General features: G+C 44.0%; 1 protein-coding gene and 1 pseudogene across 3 annotated transcripts; both read right to left on the bottom strand.

The window, feature by feature from the left end:
- The window catches only part of LOC135542790 (peripheral plasma membrane protein CASK-like), a 54293-nt pseudogene extending 42472 nt beyond the window's left edge, over window positions 1-11821 (bottom strand).
- A 3619-nt stretch (window positions 11822-15440) lies between these two features.
- On the bottom strand, window positions 15441-21375 carry LOC135542793 (FUN14 domain-containing protein 1-like). Of its 3 annotated transcripts, none has more exons than XM_064969992.1 (5): window positions 21320-21375; window positions 20462-20642; window positions 18104-18179; window positions 17560-17694; window positions 15441-17002 (listed from the first exon to the last, which is right to left on the bottom strand). In XM_064969992.1, exons 1-5 carry the CDS (start codon window positions 21333-21335, stop codon window positions 16925-16927), a joined length of 486 nt encoding a protein of 161 aa, XP_064826064.1. In that variant the 5' UTR covers window positions 21336-21375; the 3' UTR covers window positions 15441-16924. The 3 variants fall into 3 exon arrangements, with proteins under 3 accessions (XP_064826064.1, XP_064826065.1, XP_064826066.1); XM_064969993.1 differs by having other exon boundaries at window positions 17566-17694; XM_064969994.1 differs by lacking the exons at window positions 20462-20642; window positions 21320-21375 and adding an exon at window positions 20177-20435 and having other exon boundaries at window positions 15441-17036.
- Between the last annotated feature and the right edge of the window lie 861 nt (window positions 21376-22236).

Below are 22236 nucleotides of genomic sequence, written 5' to 3'. Positions count from 1 at the left end.
CACTGCTTCCCTTCCCCGCTAGCTCCTTCTAAGGTGTAACACTGGTTTCCTTCCCCCCTAGCTCCTCCCGAAGGTGTAACACTGGTTCCCTTCCCCCCTAGCTACTCCCTACAATGCAACACTGGTTCCCTTCCCCCTTAGTTCCTCTCTAAGGTGTAACACCGGTTCCCTTCCCCCCTCGCTCCTCCGAATGGTGTAACACTGGTTCCCTTCCCCCCTAGCTACTCCCTACAATGCAACACTGGTTCCTTCCCCCTAGTTCCTCCCTACAATGCAACACTGGTTCCCTTCCCCGAGCTACTCCCTACAATGCAACACTGGTTCCCTTCCCCCCCCGAGCTACTCCCTACAATGCAACACTGGTTCCCTTCCCCCCTAGTTCCTCCCTACAATGCAACACTGGTTCCCTTCCCCCCGAGCTACTCCCTACAATGCAACACTGGTTCCCTTCCCCCCCCGAGCTACTCCCTATAATGCAACACTGGTTCCCTTCCCCCCTAGTTCCTCCCTACAATGCAACACTGGTTCCCTTCCCCCCCCGAGCTACTCCCTACAATGCAACACTGGTTCCCTTCCCCCTTAGTTCCTCTCTAAGGTGTAACACTGGTTCCCTTCCCCCCTCGCTCCTCCGAACGGTGTAACACTGGTTCCCTTCCGCCCTAGCCACTCCCTACAATGCAACACTGGTTCCCTTCCCCCTTAGTTCCTCTCTAAGGTGTAACACTGGTTCCCTACCCCCTAGCTCCCCGAACGGTGTAACACTGGTTCCCTTCCCCCCTAGCCACTCCCTACAATGCAACACTGGTTCCCTTCCCCCCTAGTTCCTCCCTACAATGCAACACTGGTTCCCTTCCCCCCTAGTTCCTCCCTACAATGCAACACTGGTTCCATTCCCCCCTAGTTCCTCCCTACGGTGTTACACTGCTTCCCTTCCCCCCTGGTTCCTCCCTACGGTGCAACACTGCTTCCTTTCCCCCTTACTCCTAAGGTGTAACACTGGTTCCATTCCCCGTAGTTCCTCCCTACGGTGTAACACTGGTTCCCTTCCCGCTAGCTCCTCCCTACGGTGTAACACTGGTTCCCTTCCCCCCTAGCCACTCCCTACAATGCAACAATGGTTCCCTTCCCCCCTAGTTCCTCCCTACAATGCAACACTGGTTCCCTTCCCCCCTAGTTCCTCCCTACAATGCAACACTGGTTCCCTTCCCCCCTAGTTCCTCCCTACGGTGTTACACTGGTTCCCTTCCCCCCTGGTTCCTCCCTACGGTGCAACACTGCTTCCTTTCCCCCTTACTCCTAAGGTGTAACACTGGTTCCATTCCCCGTAGTTCCTCCCTACGGTGTAACACTGGTTCCCTTCCCGCTAGCTCCTCCCTACGGTGTAACACTGGTTTCCATCCCCCCTAGTTCCTCCTTCCGGTGTAACACTGGTTCCCTTCCACCCTAGTTCCTCCCTAAGGTGTAACACTGGTTGCCTTCCCCCTAGCTCCTTCTAAGGTGTAACACTGGTTCCCTTCCCCCTAGCTCCTTCTAAAGTGTAACACTGGTTTCCTTCCCCCCCCTAGCTCCTCCCTAAGGTGTAACACTGGTTCCCTTCCACCCTAAGCCCTCCTATGGTGTATGCAGACTGAAGGGATAGGGTAGTTGTAAGCAATAAGGTGTGGGCTACACCATGCCTTCATATGGGTTTTGATTTCATTCTACCATAGAGTTAACACTGCTCCCCTTCCCCCCCTAGCTCCTCCCTGCAAACACTGAAGTGGTATGGAATAAAGACCAGGGGATGGGTGTAGTATTGGACTGGACTAGTATTGCCCAGCCTAAATGTCAATACAACTCCCATTATCTCCATGACACTGTGATGAGCCAAAAGCCAGGTGAACTCAGTTGGGTTTGAGGTCAATTTCATCTTAAATAAAGCTCAAGAATTCAAATATCCTCACAGAAGATGATAGACTAGCTGCCCAATTTGAATTCGTGAATCGAATTGCAATTCATCTCCCTCGTTGTCAAATGTAGACTGAGTGAGTTCCAATGGAATTGACCCCGTCAAACCCCCCACCCCTGGAAGGCGCCAAGGCAAGCGATCACACACAGGAGTGTCATTCCACGGGGAAGGACTGTGAGAAAGGAGAGAGAGGGTAGGCACGCTTTGATGACATAGACACAGCTGTGCTCACAACATGGGCCCCCTCCCACGTTCAGCATGGTCCTGCAGTGTTAGTATTACCCGTTAGCACCTGGCCACCTTCTCACATTACCTTGGATGGGAACTAGAATGCCATTAGAGAGAAACGAGAGAGAAGGAACTGAGGTAGCCTAGTAGCCGAAGAAAGCCAATGGTCGAGATGGGTCGTGAGTAGAGGTGTGAACGTTTAAACGAAATGTGGATCCTTAACGTTAAAAAAAATCCCCAAACGGAATAATAATTTTTTTATTTCCCACAAAATTATAATCGCGGTGCTGCTGGCTCGCCTACTCTTTCTCTTCGCTAATGGTGCGAGTGCGTGTTCCCTCTTCGGTCTGTTGCATGTAGAATATCCTAGCCTATTCATTGTGGATAGGCCCTGCTTTACAAGAAATCGCAAAATACAGTATTCTATTTCGAGATACTGCTTTTGATTGCCGATAGATAGGCCTAGTAGACGGTTCTGACTCCTCTGCCTGGTGGCTGACCTGCCTATACAGTGCCCCTCCCATCTCTCTCCGTCCCTCACTAGCTCGCTATGAAAGATGCGAGTGTTTGTTCTCACAAGTACGGCAACTAATCAGTCTTGTTTTCTGTCTACTAAATGTCACGGTATTTAACAAACTTTAAAGTACTTTATTTAGGAGTGATCTGTTCGTAGGTAGGCAGCTTGATATTATTTGATTGACAGTTCTGGTGGCCGAGTGATGGATATTAGCTGCCATTCAGAAGCACAGATCCTTTACAAATACAATTCCCGTTCAGTGGCGCTTCGAAACCATCTCCAGAGAAGGTTTCGTGTCGGTATTTAAAAAGCTGTAGTGTACCCTTACATACAAACATGCCGTAGCCGATGCGCTTTCAATGGTATATGACTGCGGTAGATTTAACGGCATTGCCCGGCACTAGCGGGCAGAATTCGGACCATTATTCTGCATTGTGAAATTTGTATGATTTTTTCCCCTTATCGTTTTAACAGAAAACCGATTTAAAAAACTGATGTTTAAATGGCAGTTTAACCCTTAAGCACAATTGACAGTTTGTCACACTCCTAGTGAGTAGTAAGGAAACGTTGCCTTTCATTGAGGGAGGCTAAGAATGTGACTCATACTTAACTCTTTCGTGTCAGAGTCCGATTACAGTCCAATGATGGTGTTAAAAACAACGAGGCAGAGTTCAGTTAACTCGTCCCCGGATGCCAAAACTGTGTACACACTAATTGCACCGAAAAGCTTCTAAAATGCCAAATCTGTTGAGGTAGGAAAGTGGAAGAAATCACACAGCCCTAAATATTTGCTTGGTTTAATTTACCGGTTACTTGAAGAGTACAACCTTTTGAATATTAATAGAGGGCAATTAGGATTCATCCTGCTGTACTGGAGTGCATCTGAAATTCACAGGCCGAAATACCTCTAGGATATTAAGCCAGTCTCAGTGCAGAGATTTCCACTTCTCTCCCAGACTCCAGTAGGATAGGGGGCCTGAGGAGGAACGTGGGACCCCCAAACACTCATGTAGTCAGAGCTGAACTACCAGTTAAATGCACCCAACCATCGTGCTTCTTTAACTTACACCCATCCCTTTCACAATCCAATTGTGTTATGCAAGAGGGGAAAGTATGTAGGTAGGAAAGGAGGAGTAACGAAGGAAAGAGGAAAACAGGTGAGAGTACATAGGGATGTAAAGAGAGGAAGGAATTAGGATGAAATAAATAAAAATGGGGCACTTTTTGGGAAATAACCGGTCTGGAGGTCCAGGAGCACTTAGACAAGCAGAGAACAAATTCAATATCACCTCCGAGTCCCCTGTTCTCAAAGCAGTCAACAAACCCATCTGTAAGAATAAATCAGCCAGGCCAAACTCCCCAGAGTCCACACTCCGTGAGGAGCTGACCACACACTTCCTGAGAAATAGTGGAGACAAGAAACAAGGAGAGAAGAGAAAGTTGGATGGAATGTAGAATGCTGAGAAGCGCCTGGGGAGGTGCGGGCAGAAGGAGATTCTTGCCAGCATGCCTAGAGTCAGTTCCATCATCTCATCATAATGGTGGAGGCTGGAGGGAGGGAGAACAGATCGTAGACCTGTAGATGAGGGTGTAGAGGCTGAACTGTCTGAATGACTGGGCCCAAGACACATACACAGTACGAGAAAGACGGTGAAGGGTTTGTTCTGTTTGTTCAGGGATAGCTTAGCCTTCATATGTTCTATCAGTAACGAATGTCCTGAGTGTTATGGTTGCTCAGAACCCATTCGAGGCTATAAAACATGCACAAATGGTAGTTAGCCTAACGTGTAGCAAGTGTGTGTATTGTATGTAGAGCTACGAATGAATTAAGAAAAACTGCAAACAAATCATTTTTAAAAATGCTTACATTTAATGAGCTCAATGCGATCCAAAGCATTCAAACGTAGGCTAGGAGTTGATGTTTAATTAGCTGAGCCAATGCGAGTCAGAGTACTGATCACTCCACCAGTTCCCAGCCATTCTGACAATATTCCAATCCTTCCTGGCTCTAATGAGTACCCCAGAGTAGGAATGAAGAGCCGCGATTTCAGTTGCACTTGTCTGCATTACTATTCCCATGCAGAGAATCATTATGAGCAGAGATGTCTCAAATTACCCACGCCTCGCCCATCCCCTTCAATTGGAGCTTAAATGCCCGGCTTGTGCACGTCACTGTGTTTACTGAAATTTAACACACACAATGGGCTAATAAGTAGGATTGCATAACCTGTTTGCGTGAGCTTTACTTCCCTCAGATAAGGATGCAGTGGAGAGTAAGGCCTTGTGCCATCTTTTGTTAGAATAATGTCTGAATAGGCAATGGGCTTTAGTTCACTGCTCATGTACAGGGTCTCGCCTTGACTACTGTACTTTGTTGAATCTGTTTATTCTTATTGTGCATTTGTTTTTACCGAAATTATTCAAAATAAATTGGAAGATATAACATTTTAAAAAGGTTCGCTTCCAAAAGCCCCAGTAGGCTTCTACCAATGGTATTGCAGTAGACATATGAGTTACTCATAATGTCTACCAATACTCTCAACAGGGTGTCCCTCCACATCTCCTTTTTACTTTCTTAAAGGAGGAGAGGAGAGCCTGGTACTAACTGGCTGTCAGCCAACTGTGTATGGATCCGGAAGAACTTGACTCCTACAGAGCCAGAGGGGGAAGGGTTCCATTCTGGTCGATTCAGAATGTTCTAGATAGTGAGACTGAACACCCCATTCAGCTAAGCGTACAGTAAGCTACACCTCAGAGAACAATTAACTTAGTGTAGTAGTCAAATAGCAGTCATCCTCAGAGCTTGACCCTACTGGCAATCCTCCCCACCCACCCAGTCCCCTCCCCCATCACCTCCCACACAGTCACCACCCCGTCACCTCCCACACAGTCACCCACCCCGTCACCTCCCACACAGTCACCCACCCCGTCACCTCCCACACAGTCACCCACCCCGTCACCTCCCACACAGTCACCCACCCCGTCACCTCCCACACAGTCACCCACCCCGTCACCTCCCACACAGTCACCCACCCCGTCACCTCCCACACAGTCACCCACCCCGTCACCTCCCACACAGTCACCCACCCCGTCACCTCCCACACAGTCACCCACCCCGTCACCTCCCACACAGTCACCCACCCCGTCACCTCCCACACAGTCACCCACCCCGTCACCTCCCACACAGTCACCCACCCAGTCACCTCCCACACAGTCACCCACCCCGTCACCATTATTTTATTGTATTTCAATCCAATTATATTTTAAAAATATTTCAGTTGAGTGGATGATAGAAAATTGCTATTATTGTTTTTTTCCCACACAGTCACCCACCCCGTCACCTCCCACACAGTCACCCACCCCGTCACCTCCCACACAGTCACCCACCCCGTCACCTCCCACACAGTCACCCACCCCGTCACCTCCCACACAGTCACCCACCCCGTCACCTCCCACACAGTCACCCACCCCGTCACCTCCCACACAGTCACCCACCCCGTCACCTCCCACACAGTCACCCACCCCGTCACCTCCCACACAGTCACCCACCCCGTCACCTCCCACACAGTCACCCACCCCGTCACCTCCCACACAGTCACTCACCCCGTCACCTCCCACACAGTCACCCACCCCGTCACCTCCCACCCAATCACCCACCCAGTCATCTCCCTTGACTCCTACACAAGCAGGATCAGAGAGAGGGGAGTGCAGGCAGGGACTACAATAGAAGTGTCTGTGGTGGTGGGGGATAATTGGTCTGACGTACATGTTTACAAGGGGAAAATACCAAGGGTCAACTGGTGAGTAAAGACAAGAGATGAGCATATCTAAATGGGAGCGCTCATTCTCATTCTTCAGAATGAATCCCTTTTCCTGGCAGATGCTTTAGACATGCTGTACTGGGGATTTTCATACATTAAATGTTGTGAGATACTGAACAAGATCTGGAAGCAAGTGCTATATTTAAGCAATAAGGCCCGAGGAGGTGTGGTATATGGCCAATATACCACAGCTAAGGGCTGTTCTAATGCACGACGCCACGCAGAGGTATACTGGCCATATACCACAAACCCCTGAGGTGCCATATTTCTATTATAAACTGGTTACCAACGTAATTAGAGCAGTAAAAATAAATGTTGTCATACCCGTGGTATATGGTCTGATATACCACAGCTTTCAGCCAATCAGCATTCAGGGCTCGAACCACCCAGTTTCTTAAACGAGATTAGGTAGAAATAACAGAGAGATTAAAACACTCCTCCAGCTCAGGAACTGAGCCGAAACAAAGGCTCAGTCGTTCCAAAGGCCTTCTGCCAACCCCAAACCTCCACTGTCTGCCAACCCCAAACCTCCACTGTCTGCCAATCCCAAACCTCCACTGTCTGCCAACCCCAAACCTCCACTGTCTGCCAACCCCAAACCTCCACTGTCTGCCAACCCCAAACCTCCACTGTGTGCCAACCCCAAACCTCCACTGTGTGCCAGCCCCAAACCTCCACTGTGTGCCAACCCCAAACCTCCACTGTCTGCCAACCCCAAACCTCCACTGTCTGCCAACCCCAAACCTCCACTGTCTGCCAACCCCAAACCTCCACTGTCTGCCAACCCCAAACCTCCACTGTGTGCCAACCCCAAACCTCCACTGTGTGCCAACCCCAAACCTCCACTGTCTGCCAACCCCAAACCTCCACTGTCTGCCAACCCCAAACCTCCACTGTCTGCCAACCCCAAACCTCCACTGTGTGCCAACCCCAAACCTCCACTGTGTGCCAGCCCCAAACCTCCACTGTCTGCCAACCCCAAACCTCCACTGTCTGCCAACCCCAAACCTCCACTGTCTGCCAACCCCAAACCTCCACTGTGTGCCAACCCCAAACCTCCACTGTCTGCCAACCCCAAACCTCCACTGTCTGCCAACCCCAAACCTCCACTGTCTGCCAACCCCAAACCTCCACTGTCTGCCAACCAACAAATTATAGCAGAGGTGTTTGGATGTGTGCGTGTACTAGCCAGAAACTATTCCCTCATCAGCTAACACGAACACCTGCATATGTCGCTGGCTGACATGTCTATTTACACCGGTTCAGCCGCTGTCGGTAGCATGTCACACCTACTTTGGGAAGTGTCACCACAACATTTCAATCATTCACAGATCTAGTGTCAGTGAAATGTCTCTCTCTCTCGTCAAACAAAATGTCTTGTTATAGTTCACAAACCTCCTCAGAGGGCGACAGGCCACGTGTGAAGTGAGTATTCCATTGACAGTTATTTTGAAGGCTACAGATCTCGTAAAAACCCACCTAGACTATATTAGCTACTTCTCAGAGCCATGCATGGAAGCATAGGCAACACTAGAAGCGAAACAGAAAAATGACTGGTTGTAAAATCACATCCTACTAAGCGACAAACATTTGTTGAGGTGTCAACGCCGCTTTAGACGTCCCTGACAATACAGACCCTTGAGCCGTGATAACAGCACGTCTTCAGTTCATTGAACTCCCCATGAACAACCAAGGGAACGAAAACATCTGAACCAAAGGGAGCATGGGATAGCAGGAGAGGACTTCTTCTAAGCCTCTGTTCGTTGGTTCCCTAGCTCTTCTTGACAGAGAGTGTGGTTTACAAAAATTGGAGGTCAGCCCTAGAGTCCGCTGACATTAGTTATATATCCAGCCTCGGGGCAATCCTATTTCGAACCCTCTATTGTCTCCAATGATCTTCCTCAGCATCCCCTCCCTACATCCTGGGCTGAGGAAAATGATCCCCAGCTTTCTGCAGGAGAGGCTGGCAGAGTTCTCTACCTAAAAGACACTGGCTGGTACTCAGTGCTTTTGTCTGACAATCGCTTCACTGTCAGAAACTAGGCTGCGTCGCTGGTGGAGAGGATTGATTTGGAATCGTGCTTTTTGTTCGGCTTTCTTTCACAAAGCTGGAACACAAATCAAGTTTATTGGAAAAGATTTGCTTCACTAAACAGAACCTGGTGATGTACAATGAAATAAATAAGGTAGTGTAGCTGTTTTGGTGAAAGGCGCCCTTGTGCCCTGACAACTATGAGTGAGAAAGGAAAGATGAAAGGAAGAACAAATGACTTTGGGAAGGTAGGAGGCCATGAAGCCCTTTCTGATCATGGTGATAACATAGTCATGGTGTAGGCTCCTCTGACTAGAGGCCCTCTCTGCGTTACTGCACCAAGGTAGGCCCTGAGCGGCTACTTATTTACCAGCTGTCCCGAGACCAGTATTGTCACCCATCACATGACATCTAACACCAGGACTGGGTAAAGTAGACCAGATCCTAGATCCGTCAGAGTGAGGAGGTAACCGAAGCAGAGAGCTCCCCAAACAAAGAGTAGAGCCTGAGGGGCTGAAGAGCAATCAGCATGTGTCTCAACCTGGACCCTAATGGACCCACGGGTCTCGATTGAGCATAGAGGGGGAGGGGAGCTTGGCCAGCTCCAAGACCACAGCAGCCTGCCTGCCCAGTCTTCATATGAAGGGGTGTGATCATCAGCCACAACAATAGAAATCTGGGGTAAAGGGGGTATTGGTTGGAGAGGGTGGTAGTTTCAATACATTTAAATCTGGATTTCCAGACTAATCTGTGAAAATGACATTGTTGTAAGCTATGTGAGGGCAAACGAGGCCTGCACCAAATAGAAGAGGCCCTCTTCAATCAACAACCACCTTCTTCCTGCACTAATGCATGTCAGGATTTATGTGCTTTACAAATCAATGTTTATAGTGTGACACAGATAGAAAACTGAACTGCTTCTAGGCCTATCAATTATCTCAGTGTTGGAACTGGGAATGCTTTCAACATTTGTTCACTTATTCTTGAATCCTGATAACTGGGTTTTACTGAATTGGCCTAAACCCAGAGTTGCTACTTTAGATGTTAGACTAATTGTCAATCCAGGGTAAAATTAGGTTGCCTCCTAAATCTCTTTGTAAGACAAATCCGGGCTAAATAGATCAGAGATAAACGTGATCATTAACTGTGTGTGCAATGCTTAAAAGTCCATCAACAATAGGATTGGCCACCTCTGGTTGGTGGGGATCAATAGACTGGTCTGTAACTGACAGGGCAGGGACAATGACTAGCAGTGCATGATGATATCAGAACACCGGTGTAGCCACAGAACACAGCAGTCTACCCAAAACACTGAAAGTGACTATTCTGTTGAAGTTCCATCCTCCCCAGGGGCCTATGCTCCTTCTCTTAAAGTAGGATCAAGAAGTAGTGTGTGATGTCATCACAATGACAATCTGCAGCCTGTGTCTTGTTCCAAATGGCCAATGATACGAAATGATTGACTATAATTACCCTGCATCGGAATCTGAGAGAAGAGTGTCGTGGTGTTGACAGTAGTACTTGTGGAGATCGTTATAGACCTAGTTGTATTAGGCAAACACGTTTACATTTCAACCCAAAACTATGAATGGCCCAGCTTTTAAAACATATAGCGCCTCCAAACCACAAATGAGTCACTATGCCTATGTGTAGTAAAATAATGTTATATTGTCATATACACCAGGTGCCATGAAATGTGTTGTTTTACAGGGTCAGCCATAGTAGTACAACACCCCTGGAGCAAAGTAGGGTTAAGTGCCTTGCTCAAGGGCACATTTTCAGATTTCCCACCTTTTCGGCTCGGGTATTGGAAGGAACCAGTGACCTTTTCATTACTGGCACAACGCTCTAGCCGCTGGGCTACCTGTCACCCAAGTACCGCCTCATCAAAATAATGTGTCTGACAAAGCTGAATGGATGCACAAAACATGAATGAAAATGATCTAGATTGAGAAATGTTTTGAATATGTGTGAGCCAATGAACAGATATATTCTCTCCTGCCATGTTAAATGAAGATATCCTGCCCAGCTAAAACAATGCACTCGGCTCTTGAACTAAACAAGGGCTTCACCATACATTACTGGGCCTCACCCAATCAAACTAACAAGTCAGTAGGCCTAAAAGGTTTCCCATATATTGAACAGTTTATGCAATCGTGTTATATGCTTATTGAATTAGCTACTGTGGAAGTGATTTTACATAGGCCTGACAATAGATGGGTAGTGTGAGGTTTTGTATGACCAACTCACCTACAAGTAGGCCAAGTAAAACAGCTGTCATGATGGTAGTGGCAATTAATATTTGTAAGGCAATTGCTTCCATACAGAAAAAAACAGGCAGGCAGACACGCAATACAATGCAAACAAGAGGTTTAATTTATTATCATTGTTCAGTTCATAGACATATGCTGACACTTACTTCCCAATCACCTCGCACAGCTCGTAGACATCCTCAAAAAGCACGTCGTCGTCCGCCATGGTCCAAGACAAACCGGGATGCTACCCCCCGTGAAATTCCCCCCACACGGTATTTTTGTAGAGAAGCAAATGGCATCAAGTGTACAGCTCTGACTGATCCTCGTTGGGGGAGAGGGGTAACTGCCACGGAATACCCCAGCAATGGTCGAATAATTCTAGTTTCCTAAATTAATTTCCCAAATGGAAAACCGATGGAGAAGGTAATGTTAGCCCGCTAGCTAGAGCGCCAAGCTACATGCGCTGGGTTTAGCTCGACCGTTTTTGACACTCCTCGGCCCCACCTTCTCCTTCTCTCCCGGCTGGTTAATCCTACGGCCAGAGCCGAGGACGCGGGATTTATCAACCGTTTGCACAAAACACACCGCTTTGCATGCCCCGAGATTGTATTTTCGGTTAAAGCCTACCAGATGCCTCTTCTTGGTCGACGCATCCGATGATGCCTCTGCCCGAGTAGGCAGCTTGCTCCCCCGCAAGCTAGCTGGCTAACTATAAAATGGTTGGCTATCTAGCAATCTGGATTTATTTTACCGTTTGAAATAGCTTGCTAGCGCCGTTATCGCGCTGAGCACACCCAATGTATCACATATGTCTTGGAATATTACCGCACATGCAAAACAAGGTTGCAGCTACCTGATCTTAAATCAAAGACCTTCATGTTTATCTCGTAAAATGTGCATCCATGTATATTTCGTTGATATGTTGAAAATAAAATGATATTATTTCGTATTCCAATCTCCTTCGAGCACCGTTACTCCAATTTTTACGCTGTCTCGGATGCTGCTCCTCCGGCTTCCAGAAATGGAAGACTCCTCCCTCTCTAGGTTATGATACTGGTGTGTGGAGAGCCATAATGGCTTCGTAGGCGCGCTCAGACTCTTTGCTAATTCCAATGCCACTTGAGCCAACATGACGTTCAGGGCGCCACCCTTCAAGTCCCCCAAGGCGCAGTTTCCTAATCGGTTTCACACTCCCCATTCCACCAATCCACGGTCGCATTCACGGTCGCGCACGCGTTGACAACATCAAACCCATCACCTTACGTCAGCGTTTCCACAATCCTTTCACTGCCCTCGCAATAATATTTATCGTGTATTGTGTATTAATTATTACTTTCCATCTGATACAGATTTGTCCGGACCAATATTGAACGTCTATAAATAAGGGTATCAAAAAAGGACCAGCATCCATAGCAGCATTGGAAACACAGGAGTTGACTATTGGAAATATATTAACATTTTTTTGAATATTAGCAAATGCCCTATTTCTATAAGCCCTTGTTGACATGCATTAAAAAAGCAAGTACAACCAGATTCCTGCAAGTGATGGCCTCACATTGGCTGGACATTATTTTGCTCTGCCTCAACATAAATGGGAGATGAGATTTGAAGTGATGTCTGTTGTTCAGGTGTGCATCCAGAGATACTTTCTAATCATAGGTGATAAGAGACCTGACAGATATTAGACCTGTTAGGCATAGTCATGTCACAGCCACATCTTGGATCTGTCACATTCGCCTCTCTGCTAAACGCAGCCAGCAGCCTAGTGCTTACAGGGAGGGGCTGGTTCTGTCTGTGGAGTTGCATCAGATGCTGTCTGATAAGAATGAAACAAAATTGCTAACTTGTTGTTATAAAAGTGTATATAAAATGTATGTATATGTAGCAGAAAAGCTGTAAGAAGATATGTGTCCTCCGAAGAGGGGGTGGGTTATTAAAACATTAAAATAAGGTGCCTAGCGGTTCTTGTACTATTGAATCCCAAAGAAACAACCATGTAGCCTAAGTCATAGGTTATTGCAATATAACTACCATTCTACCACGTACCTTTTCAGTAAATACCTGGTAATTCATTGGCTTAATGGCAGTGAATGCACTGCTTTGCTTTTGACTGATCCCTGGGCCACATTGTTGACACACTTGCGCCAATGCATTTGTATTATTCGGTCACGTCACAGGTGAGTGAGTCACTCTGGATTGGTTGACACTGCCCCCTTGAGGTGGTCATACAGGAAAAAAAGAGATCTTATTAAATGACCAGGGGGGTCATGTCATAAACCCTAAAAGTTCCAGAATGGGGTGAAAATGGCAGCCAGGGAGAAATCCAAACCAGTCTAATTGGAATTAATGTCTATCCTGATTTGACTTATTTATGGAGGGAAATAAAAGTAAGGCACATGATATATCTGAAATTGTGTAACCTTAAATATAGTCATATAATTATACAGTTTTCTTCAAATTCATTATTTTACACTATCTTACAACAGCACTGGCAAACCATGGTTGACCAATTCCCTGACCAAAATGGCTGACCTCACTGCCATCATAAGAAGGTTCATATCCATTCTAGTATTCTAATTCCTAATTATATGATAAAGAACTCCAAATCTAGATGCAATGCAGGAATAATATGATAACATCCAAGACTCACTAGTCATAGGCTTTGTATTATACCCCAAATACATAAGAAATAAATGTACTTTCACACAGAATCTTCCTTCAGAAACAAGCATTTCAGTCTACCCAGGCTAGCATTATGATGACAGTTTCACTCCAACTCAGGGAGAAATGGTCCCGTTTGATACATTTTCAATTTTCTCTCATGAATAATTTGTGTGATAGGCCTAAAATGGTCTCTATCTATCAGTTGTTTAATAACCCATGCTTCGTATGAAAAGGCAGCTTCTCACTGTACTAATTACTATGAATTATTGTACTATGAATAATGAAAATTGCTATTCTAACATGCATTGACGTTTCATCTCTGACTTTGTCCACTGACTAGTACCACAGAGAGGGTATTACGTAACCATACTAATGACAGCTCTCAACAAACTGATTGTGACAGAGTTAACTATTGTATGGCTTGGACCCTTTGGAGCCAGCTGCCTGAAGGCATGGATTAGGTTGTATCTCAATACTATAATTTGTTTCCTGTCTCTCCTCTACTAATATGAAGTAACTGGTGAAAGCCAGTACCTAGTATATGCATGCACCATATCGAATTCGCCTTTCCTATTTTTTGTGCAGATAAAGGAGATATGAGGAGAGGTTTAAGTATGAAGATGCAGCCCTTATATTACGATCAATGGATTAATAACACAATTGCTTTGAACAGCCTGACTGAGGTGTACCGGTATCTGGTGCCACTAGGGCGAGCTGCTATTATAAAACATCCCTTGCAGTTTCCATGGGCTTATACTCTGGCTTTACCCTACTATTGGTTGGATCTATTGATGATCTGATTGGTTGGTGATGTGGTCATCGGATGGTGGAGAGTGGGCCTCATCTCATTCCCACTCTAATATCCCCCTCTACCCCTATACCATTACACATGGGCACACTCACAGATAGATAAGAGGTAAAAACGAAGAAAAAGGCAGGACTGGAAAGAGAAAGCAAGAGAGAACGAGAGAAAGGCAGCAAGAAAGAGAGTGGAAAAGAGGGAAGGCCACACCACACAAGAGAGCAAACGGAAGAGAGAAAGAGAAAAAGAGCAGTTTCCATAGCAACAGGGAGGGACCAGTGGTAGTGTGGTGCTGGCAGCTACAGTAACACACAGTAGAGAGGCACTCTGGTGAGGTAACATCATGGCTGCCTCTGTTTTCAGCTTCATTCAGCTCAATAGACATTGAAGTCATTATTTACACAAATCAATATGCCTCTGACAAGACATTATGAAATTACAATAAATCAATACAATTTTATTTGAAAGGAGGTCAATTGACAGAGTACTTTATAAATCCCAGAACTAAATCCCTAGCTACAGAAAGCCTATCAGGATTAAACCCCAATTCAATGTGCATTTAATATAAACCCCCCCAAAAAACTATTTATGAATTGATATTGTACTCTGTGACAGAGGTAAACACAAAAAAATGGACAATTAGTACTTATTTTAGATTGATTTGGTGAGTATCTTCCTTTGTCACTTTCTACATGCAGTACCTTTCAATAGCAGATCTCACAGTGTAGATGAATACAGAGACATAGTGGTGAAATATCTTAGTATTGTGACAATGCTCATTCATTGTTGCTGTGACATGCACGGTGGTTATTACAAACCCATCCTCCATGCTGACACATCCATTTCTATTCACATCATAAAATCTGGACATTTGCATTAACTGAACTCATAGACTACACTTAGACAGGCAGCCCAATTCTGATCTTTTGACGAAATTACTGGCAAAAAATCTGACCTGATCGGCCAAAATACCAATAATTTGGCAAAAGATGGGAGTTGGGTTTCCTGTGTAAAGGCAGGCATAGAGCTACTGAAATCTGAAAGTCATGCTGGCTTTAATAATCCAAATAAATATATTGTTGAGAAGTTAGACTGTTAATCCACTCAGTGTACACTCCAAGCCCTGATTGTATGCATGTCTGCCATGCAGTCCAGTGACCACACACACAACTGTTAACATTGCTAACCAACAAAATCAGGCAACTTTATTTGACAAAACAGAATCATAAGACAAATCTATAGTTATGGTTGGTTGGTTATCAAGATTTCAAAACAGCATTCAGGAGGTCAGAACATATAGTTAACGGCAGTAAGAAGTTAATGTGCACTTGGTGAAGTACAGAAACTAATGGAAAATCATACTCCTGACACGTAATATTTAAATAGTTAAAGACACAATATGGAACAACTCATAAGCAACTGAACACTGACTTTATACTGTGCATTTCCTTCTATCTATAAAACTGATAGTATATTCTACACATGACTAAATCACATGTTTTCCTATTACTACACTGATAGCAGGTTCACATTTTTTGGAATGAGTCTTGTCCTGGAGGCAGAACTAAGCTAATCCGCTCGATAGGCCAGCTGCAAAGTCAGAATTGGCTATATTGTAAAAATTCATGAAAACTACATTAAACTTTTTGGTCTAAATTGAAGGTTAGGCATTAGGGTTAACAGTGTGGTTACAGTTAGATTTAAAATCAGATTTTGTGGCTGTGCCAGCTAGTGACCATTCTGCAGAGCTGCCCCCAGAAAAAGATTATTTATGAAAAACGCTCACCTGCACACTGATATACCTACAGTACATTAGAGAGCTTGCCTGTGTCCCAAATGGCACCCTAATTTCCTACATAGGGCTCTGGTCAAATGTAGTGCACTATGGGCATTTGGGACACATTCCTGATCCTAGACCTGTTCTTCCAGGTAAAAGAGGGCCCCAGATAGACAGGGGCCAAGGAATCCTATGTCCAGTGTGTGGTACAGTATATTAGTAGTATATCAAGAGGTGTCGCGTTGTGCACTTAAAGTAACATTTCAAACATTTTCAACATTGTATTAATCATCTCCAGAACTACCCTAACATCAACATATGTGAAAATGCCATGTTTCTATGTTTTGAAGTCAAAATTAGTTTTTCTAATGGCATCATCTGGTGTGCATCGTGATTTCAACCAATTATGAGTAGGCATTGCTCACTAATTGATTCAAATCACATGATGCACACCATATGACGATGAACAAATATATATAACATAGCTGATTCAAAACATAGAAACGTGACATTTTCACATACATTGATGTTGGGGGTAGTGCTGATTATGAATATGAAGTATAAAAATTCCATATTCAACAGGCCCAAACAACTGATCCTGGATCAGAAACCACCAGATAAATAGAATAAAAAGAAGGTGGACAAGCTCGACTCTGATCAGTTGGGCAGTAATGGAAGAGAGCAGCCAGGGGGGCATAAAGTGGCAGCTTCACATGTTCAGCCTCCTCCCAAACCCGTTTCATGGCTAGTTCCGTGCTGGGAGAAAGACAACGATTCACAGTTAATGACAACATCCCGTGTGGTGACTCAGTTCACAGTAATGACAGCTTCCTTCTTCCTATGTAACGACTTCCTCAGTCGTGAATTGGCCCCAACGCCATTAGGAGGCCAAGCCCAGGAGGAATCCACCCACAAACCCGCTGGACAGGACAATGTTCTTCTTGACAAACTCTGTGGCCTGCAGAGAGGGGAAGGAGGAGAAAACAAGCAGACTGTGGGAGGTCACCTCCAATAACTGAAGGGTTATAAGTGATAATAGATGGATTCTATACACAGGGTATACTTTAGTTTCTACTTGGGAAAAATAAGATTCTTATACGCAGGGTATACTTAAGTTTCTGCTTGTGATAAATCCAGAAATGTGCTTTTACAGTGTGAGTTCGCTAGAGGGCGATGTTGCTGCATTATTAGTCCATCAAATGGCTGCGGATGACTCAGGTATTTATGAACTTAGCTATTTCCCCCCAAATATGATAATTAAGTATACCTTTTTTTCCTCATAAGTACATGCAATGCAAGGCACTCAGATTCAAGCGGACAGGCAATCCAATTGAATCAAAAAGCAGCTCCCACACCCAGGTACTGGTGTTAGTCTCACGGAATAAATGAACAGTAAAGGACCAATGAGCACACACATATCTCAAACATGTTCACCTTTTAGAATCACACAATACTATAGGCACAATAGCCTACCATAAAGAAATGATTAGTAAAGTCAGGTAGTGTAATTAATACCTTTACCTCCTCGAAGAAGGAGTTAATTTCAGGGGCTGCTTGCTTGGTTCTCTTCTTCAGGTGTTTCTTTGCTTTGTTTACGTCCTTCTCCACTTTCTTCCAGTCCACCTGCACGTAGCCACTGTGATTCGCTATCTGCAGGAGAAGGTGCAGAAAGGAAAATGAGTGAGGATTGTTGGGTTGCATGTGAAGTGGCACTCCGTTCACGTTGTAACATGTGATGTCATTGGTGTTCCCAAGTTGCGCCTTAGTTGATGTGAACTAAGGCACTGCATCTCAATGCTAGAGGCGTCACTATAGACCCTGATTAGTTTCCAGGCTGTATCACAACTGGCAGTGATTGGGAATCCCATAGGGCATGGCACAATTGGCCCAGCGTCTTGCGGATTAGGATTTGGCCGAGGTAGGCCGTCATTGTAAATAAGAATTTGTTCTTAACGGACTTGCCTAGTTTAATAAACTTTTAAAAATGGAATAGAGATGATGTGTAATTATGTATTATGTACCCAGCGTTGACTCAATACAAATATGATGCATCTCTTACCTGTAACAACAGGAACCCTCCACCTATGGCAGTTGCAGCTATCTTCCCTACTCTCTGGAACAAGTATCCTGCACACCTGAATGTGAGAGAGAGGAGTGACTGATAGCAGTGTTGTAGTACTCAAGTCCAGGACTCAGACTTGACTCAAGTCTCAATTTTCATGGCTCAACTCAGACTGGACCAGAAGTGACTTTGTTGTCAGAAAATCTCTCTGATGCATAATTTAAAATATGGGGCCTACTAGCTACAACAGCAAATGTTAGATATATCCTTAAAATGTACCAACAGTTGGAGAGAATTTTGATTTTTAAATGGTTGGACCACAGCTTTTAGCACTACCAAGGGACTTGTGACTCGACTTGGGAATAAAGGTCTCGGACTGGAACACTAGGGACTAGAGGTTGACCGATTATGATTTTTCAACGTTGATACCGATTATTGGAGGACCCAAAAAAGACGATACCGATTAATCTGCCAATTTTTATTTATTTATTTGTAATAATGACAATTACAACAATACTGAATGAACACTTATTTTAACTTAATATAATACATCAATAAAATCTATTTCGCCTCAAATAAATAATGAAACATGTTCAATTTGGTTTAAATAATGCAAAAACAAAGGGTTGGAGAAGAAAGTAAAAGTGCAACATGTGCCAAAGCTAACATTTAAGTTCCTTGCTCAGAACATATGAAAGCTGGTGGTTCCTTTTAGCATTAGTCTTCAATATTCCCAGGTAAGAAGTTTTAGGTTGTAGTTATTATAGGAATTATAGGACTATTTCTCTCTATACCATTTGTATTTCATATACCTTTGACTATTGGATGTTCTTATAGGCACTTTAGTATTGCCAGTGTAACAGTATAGCTCTCCTCGCCCCAACCTGGGCTCGAACCAGAAACACATCGACAACAGCCACCCTCGAAGCATCATTAACCATCACTCCACAAAAGCTGCGGCCCCTGCACGGCAAGTGGAACAACTACTCCAAGTCTCAGAGCGAGTGACGTTTGAAACTCTATTAGCGCGCACCCTGCTAACTAGCTAGTCATTTCACATCGGTTACAGCAACCTAATTTCTGGAGTTAATAGGCTTGAAGTCATAAACAGCTCAATACTTGAAGCATTGCGAAGAGCTGCTGGCAAACGCGCGAAAGTGCTGTTTGAATGAATGCTTATAAGCCTGCTGCTGCCTTCCACCGCTCAGTCAGACTGCTCTATCAAATATCAAATCATAGACTTAATGATAACATAATAACACACAGAAATAACAGCATTAGGTTTTTAATATGGTCAAATCCGGTAACTATCATTTCGAAAAATAAAACGTTTATTCTTTCAGTGAAATACGGAACCGTTCCGTATTTTATCTAACGGGTGGCATCCATAAGTCTAAATATTCCTGTTACATTGCACAACCTTCAATTACGTAAAATTATGGCAAATTAGTTTGCAACGAACCAGGCGGCCCAAACTGTTGCATTTACCCTGACTCTGCGTGCAATGAACGCAAGAGAAGTGACACAATTTCCCTAGTTTAATATTGCCTGCTAACATGAATTTCTTTTAACTAAATATGCAAGTTTAAAAATATATACTTCTGTCTATTGTTTTTAAGAAAGGCATTGGTGTTTATGGTTAGGTACATTCGTGCAACGATTATGCTTTTTTTCCCGCAAATGCGCTTTTGTTAAATCATCCCCCGTTTGGCGAAGTTGGGTGTCTTTATTAGGAAGAAATAGTCTTCATTGTTCGCAACGAGCCAGGCGGCCTAAACTGCTGCATATACCCTGACCCTGAAGAAAGGCGTTGATGTTTATGGTTAGGTACACATTGGTGCAATGACAGTGCTTTTTTCGCGAAAGCACTTGTTAAATCACCCGTTTGGCAAAGTAGGCTATGATTCAATGATAAATTAACAGGCAAATAATCGATCAAACATCGATTATATGCAACGCAGGACAAGCTAGATATCCTAGTAATATCATCAAACATGTGTAGTTAACTAGTTATTATGTTAAGATTGATTGTTTTTTATAAGATACGTATAATGCTAAATAGAACCTTACCTTGGCTCCTTGCTGCACTCGCATAACAGGTAGTCAGCCTGCCACGCAGTCTCCTTGTGGAGTGCAATGTAATCGGCCATGATCGGTGTCCAAAAATGCAGATTACTGATTGTTATGAAAATTTGAAATCGCCCATTACGATTAATCGGTCAACCTCTACTATCACCGACTCATACCATGCATTTCATCAGTGAAATGTGTTGATGTGTTTCCGAGGGGCCAAAGATCCAGACATTTGTATAATAAGCATATTTAGCCTATACACCTTTGCTTTGGGTTGCATACCAGCCAGTGACCCCTCCCATCGCGATCTGCGTGGTCACAGAGTATTTCTCTGCGAGGGGACCAGAGTTATTCCCAAACACCATGCTCCACCATTGGTGCCTCCGGGCGTACTCTGTCAGGTCCACCACCTCATAGGTCTCATCCTCGCTCTCCGGCTCATCCTTTTCTGATAAGATGTCATCTGGGATGAAGGAAAGACATACAAATAATTTAAACTGTTTTGCTTTCACTTTATATCACCTAGGCAACCTAGGACAGGTTTTTCTATCATCTAGGCAACATAGGGCAGGTTTTTCTATCATCTAGGCAACCTAGGGCAGATTTTTATATAATCTAGGCAACCTAGGGCAGGTTTCAGGTCCAAATTCAGTCCAATTACCTCACAGTCAAGAAACAGTTCCAATGCATGCATCTAAATCTTTGCTGTAACTTCATAGTAGTATTGATATAATTCACAAAAACACATGAATTCATTGAATATTGATTTAAAACATGACTGGAATACTTGTTTAGTTGGTAATCACGTTCACGTCATTACTATAAAGTGTATATCTGCGATAACGTTACAGTAGTCGGGATAGAGGCCATGGGTGACAAAAACAAATAGGTTCACAATGCCAATGGCTGGTATTTGGGTCGTTGGGCGATTGCATGCCATTGTTTAGAAATTAGGCTAAATTGCTAGCAACAAAGCTAGCCATCTAGTCAGTAAAGTCCCCCTGTTAAAAGCCGCAGCTGAACGAATAGCAATATTTGAGTGTTTAGATTTCTTGATATTGGAACTATCTATATATAGTATAGCTGATTCATTGTTATATTTCGAGATTATTGTATCCATAAACATGGGCAAGCACTAACCTTTGAGATCCGCCATTTTGGAGAAAATTACATCAGGATGTTGTCCGCTGTATGCAAGCCCCGCCCCTGAGCTTTATAAACCTCTGCTGGCCCCGCCTACAGAATGATGCTTTGCCACATCAGTATTTTAACACTTTGCTCTTTCTTTGAAATGTTGCAGAATGTTGACAATTTCATTTGGAAGCATAAAAATGTTCCATACAAAATAAGATTCGATTTCCCTCATATTAGATTCAATTTCTGCCCAAAATAGCTATCACTTTATCCCTTGAACATTTAAATTGATATGAATGTAATTCCAATCTACATAAAATACTGTAACTTATATATAATCAATTGATATCAAAATCAATAGTAAGATTTTATAAAGTAATATGTTAAGGGTTTTATGATATATCAAAAAAGCTATTTGGATAATTAGATTTGAGGATTTTACATTGGGTGGATATGTCTTGTCTAACAAATGAGTCTGGGTATTTTGAAAATGTCCACAGCTGGGGGAAAAAAACACCAACAAGAATGATTGCTATACATTTCATTTTCAAGACATATACAAAAGTGAGAATGTAATTCATAACACAGTAAATATACTGCACATAAATACAGTAGAACTAGCTAGTACATTAAAACAAAAATGCAAACAGATCAAATTGGTATCAACCACAAAATTGTATAGGAATGTGGGGCCTTGGGCAAGGATGATGATTATTATGACGTGAACATTGCAGGGTGAGAAAATTTTGACAAGCATTATTTGCTGTTAATGGGTAAGCATATCTAAATAAAACGTTGCAATGATGTGTGGAGGTAAGAATTCTGATTAGGACTGTGTAAGTCCTAATCAGAATTCTTACCTCCACACATCATTGCAACGTTTTATTTAGACATGCTTACCCATCAACAGCAAATAATACTGG

The sequence above is a fragment of the Oncorhynchus masou genome, chromosome 6, assembly GCF_036934945.1.
Source record: "Oncorhynchus masou masou isolate Uvic2021 chromosome 6, UVic_Omas_1.1, whole genome shotgun sequence".
NCBI lineage: Eukaryota > Metazoa > Chordata > Actinopteri > Salmoniformes > Salmonidae > Oncorhynchus > Oncorhynchus masou.
Note: the sequence above shows the minus strand (reverse complement) of the source record. Positions and strands in the feature narration are given on the sequence as shown.

Excerpts from the sequence above, each read along its gene's own strand:
- LOC135542793 (XM_064969992.1), bottom strand. Across the intron at positions 18,180-20,461 it reads ATGGGAGGGGTCACTGGCTG|GTGTGCAGGATACTTGTTCC; the intron begins GTATGCAACCCA and ends TCTCACATTCAG. Across the intron at positions 17,003-17,559 it reads CCTTCTTCGAGGAGGTAAAG|GCCACAGAGTTTGTCAAGAA; the intron begins GTATTAATTACA and ends CCCTCTCTGCAG.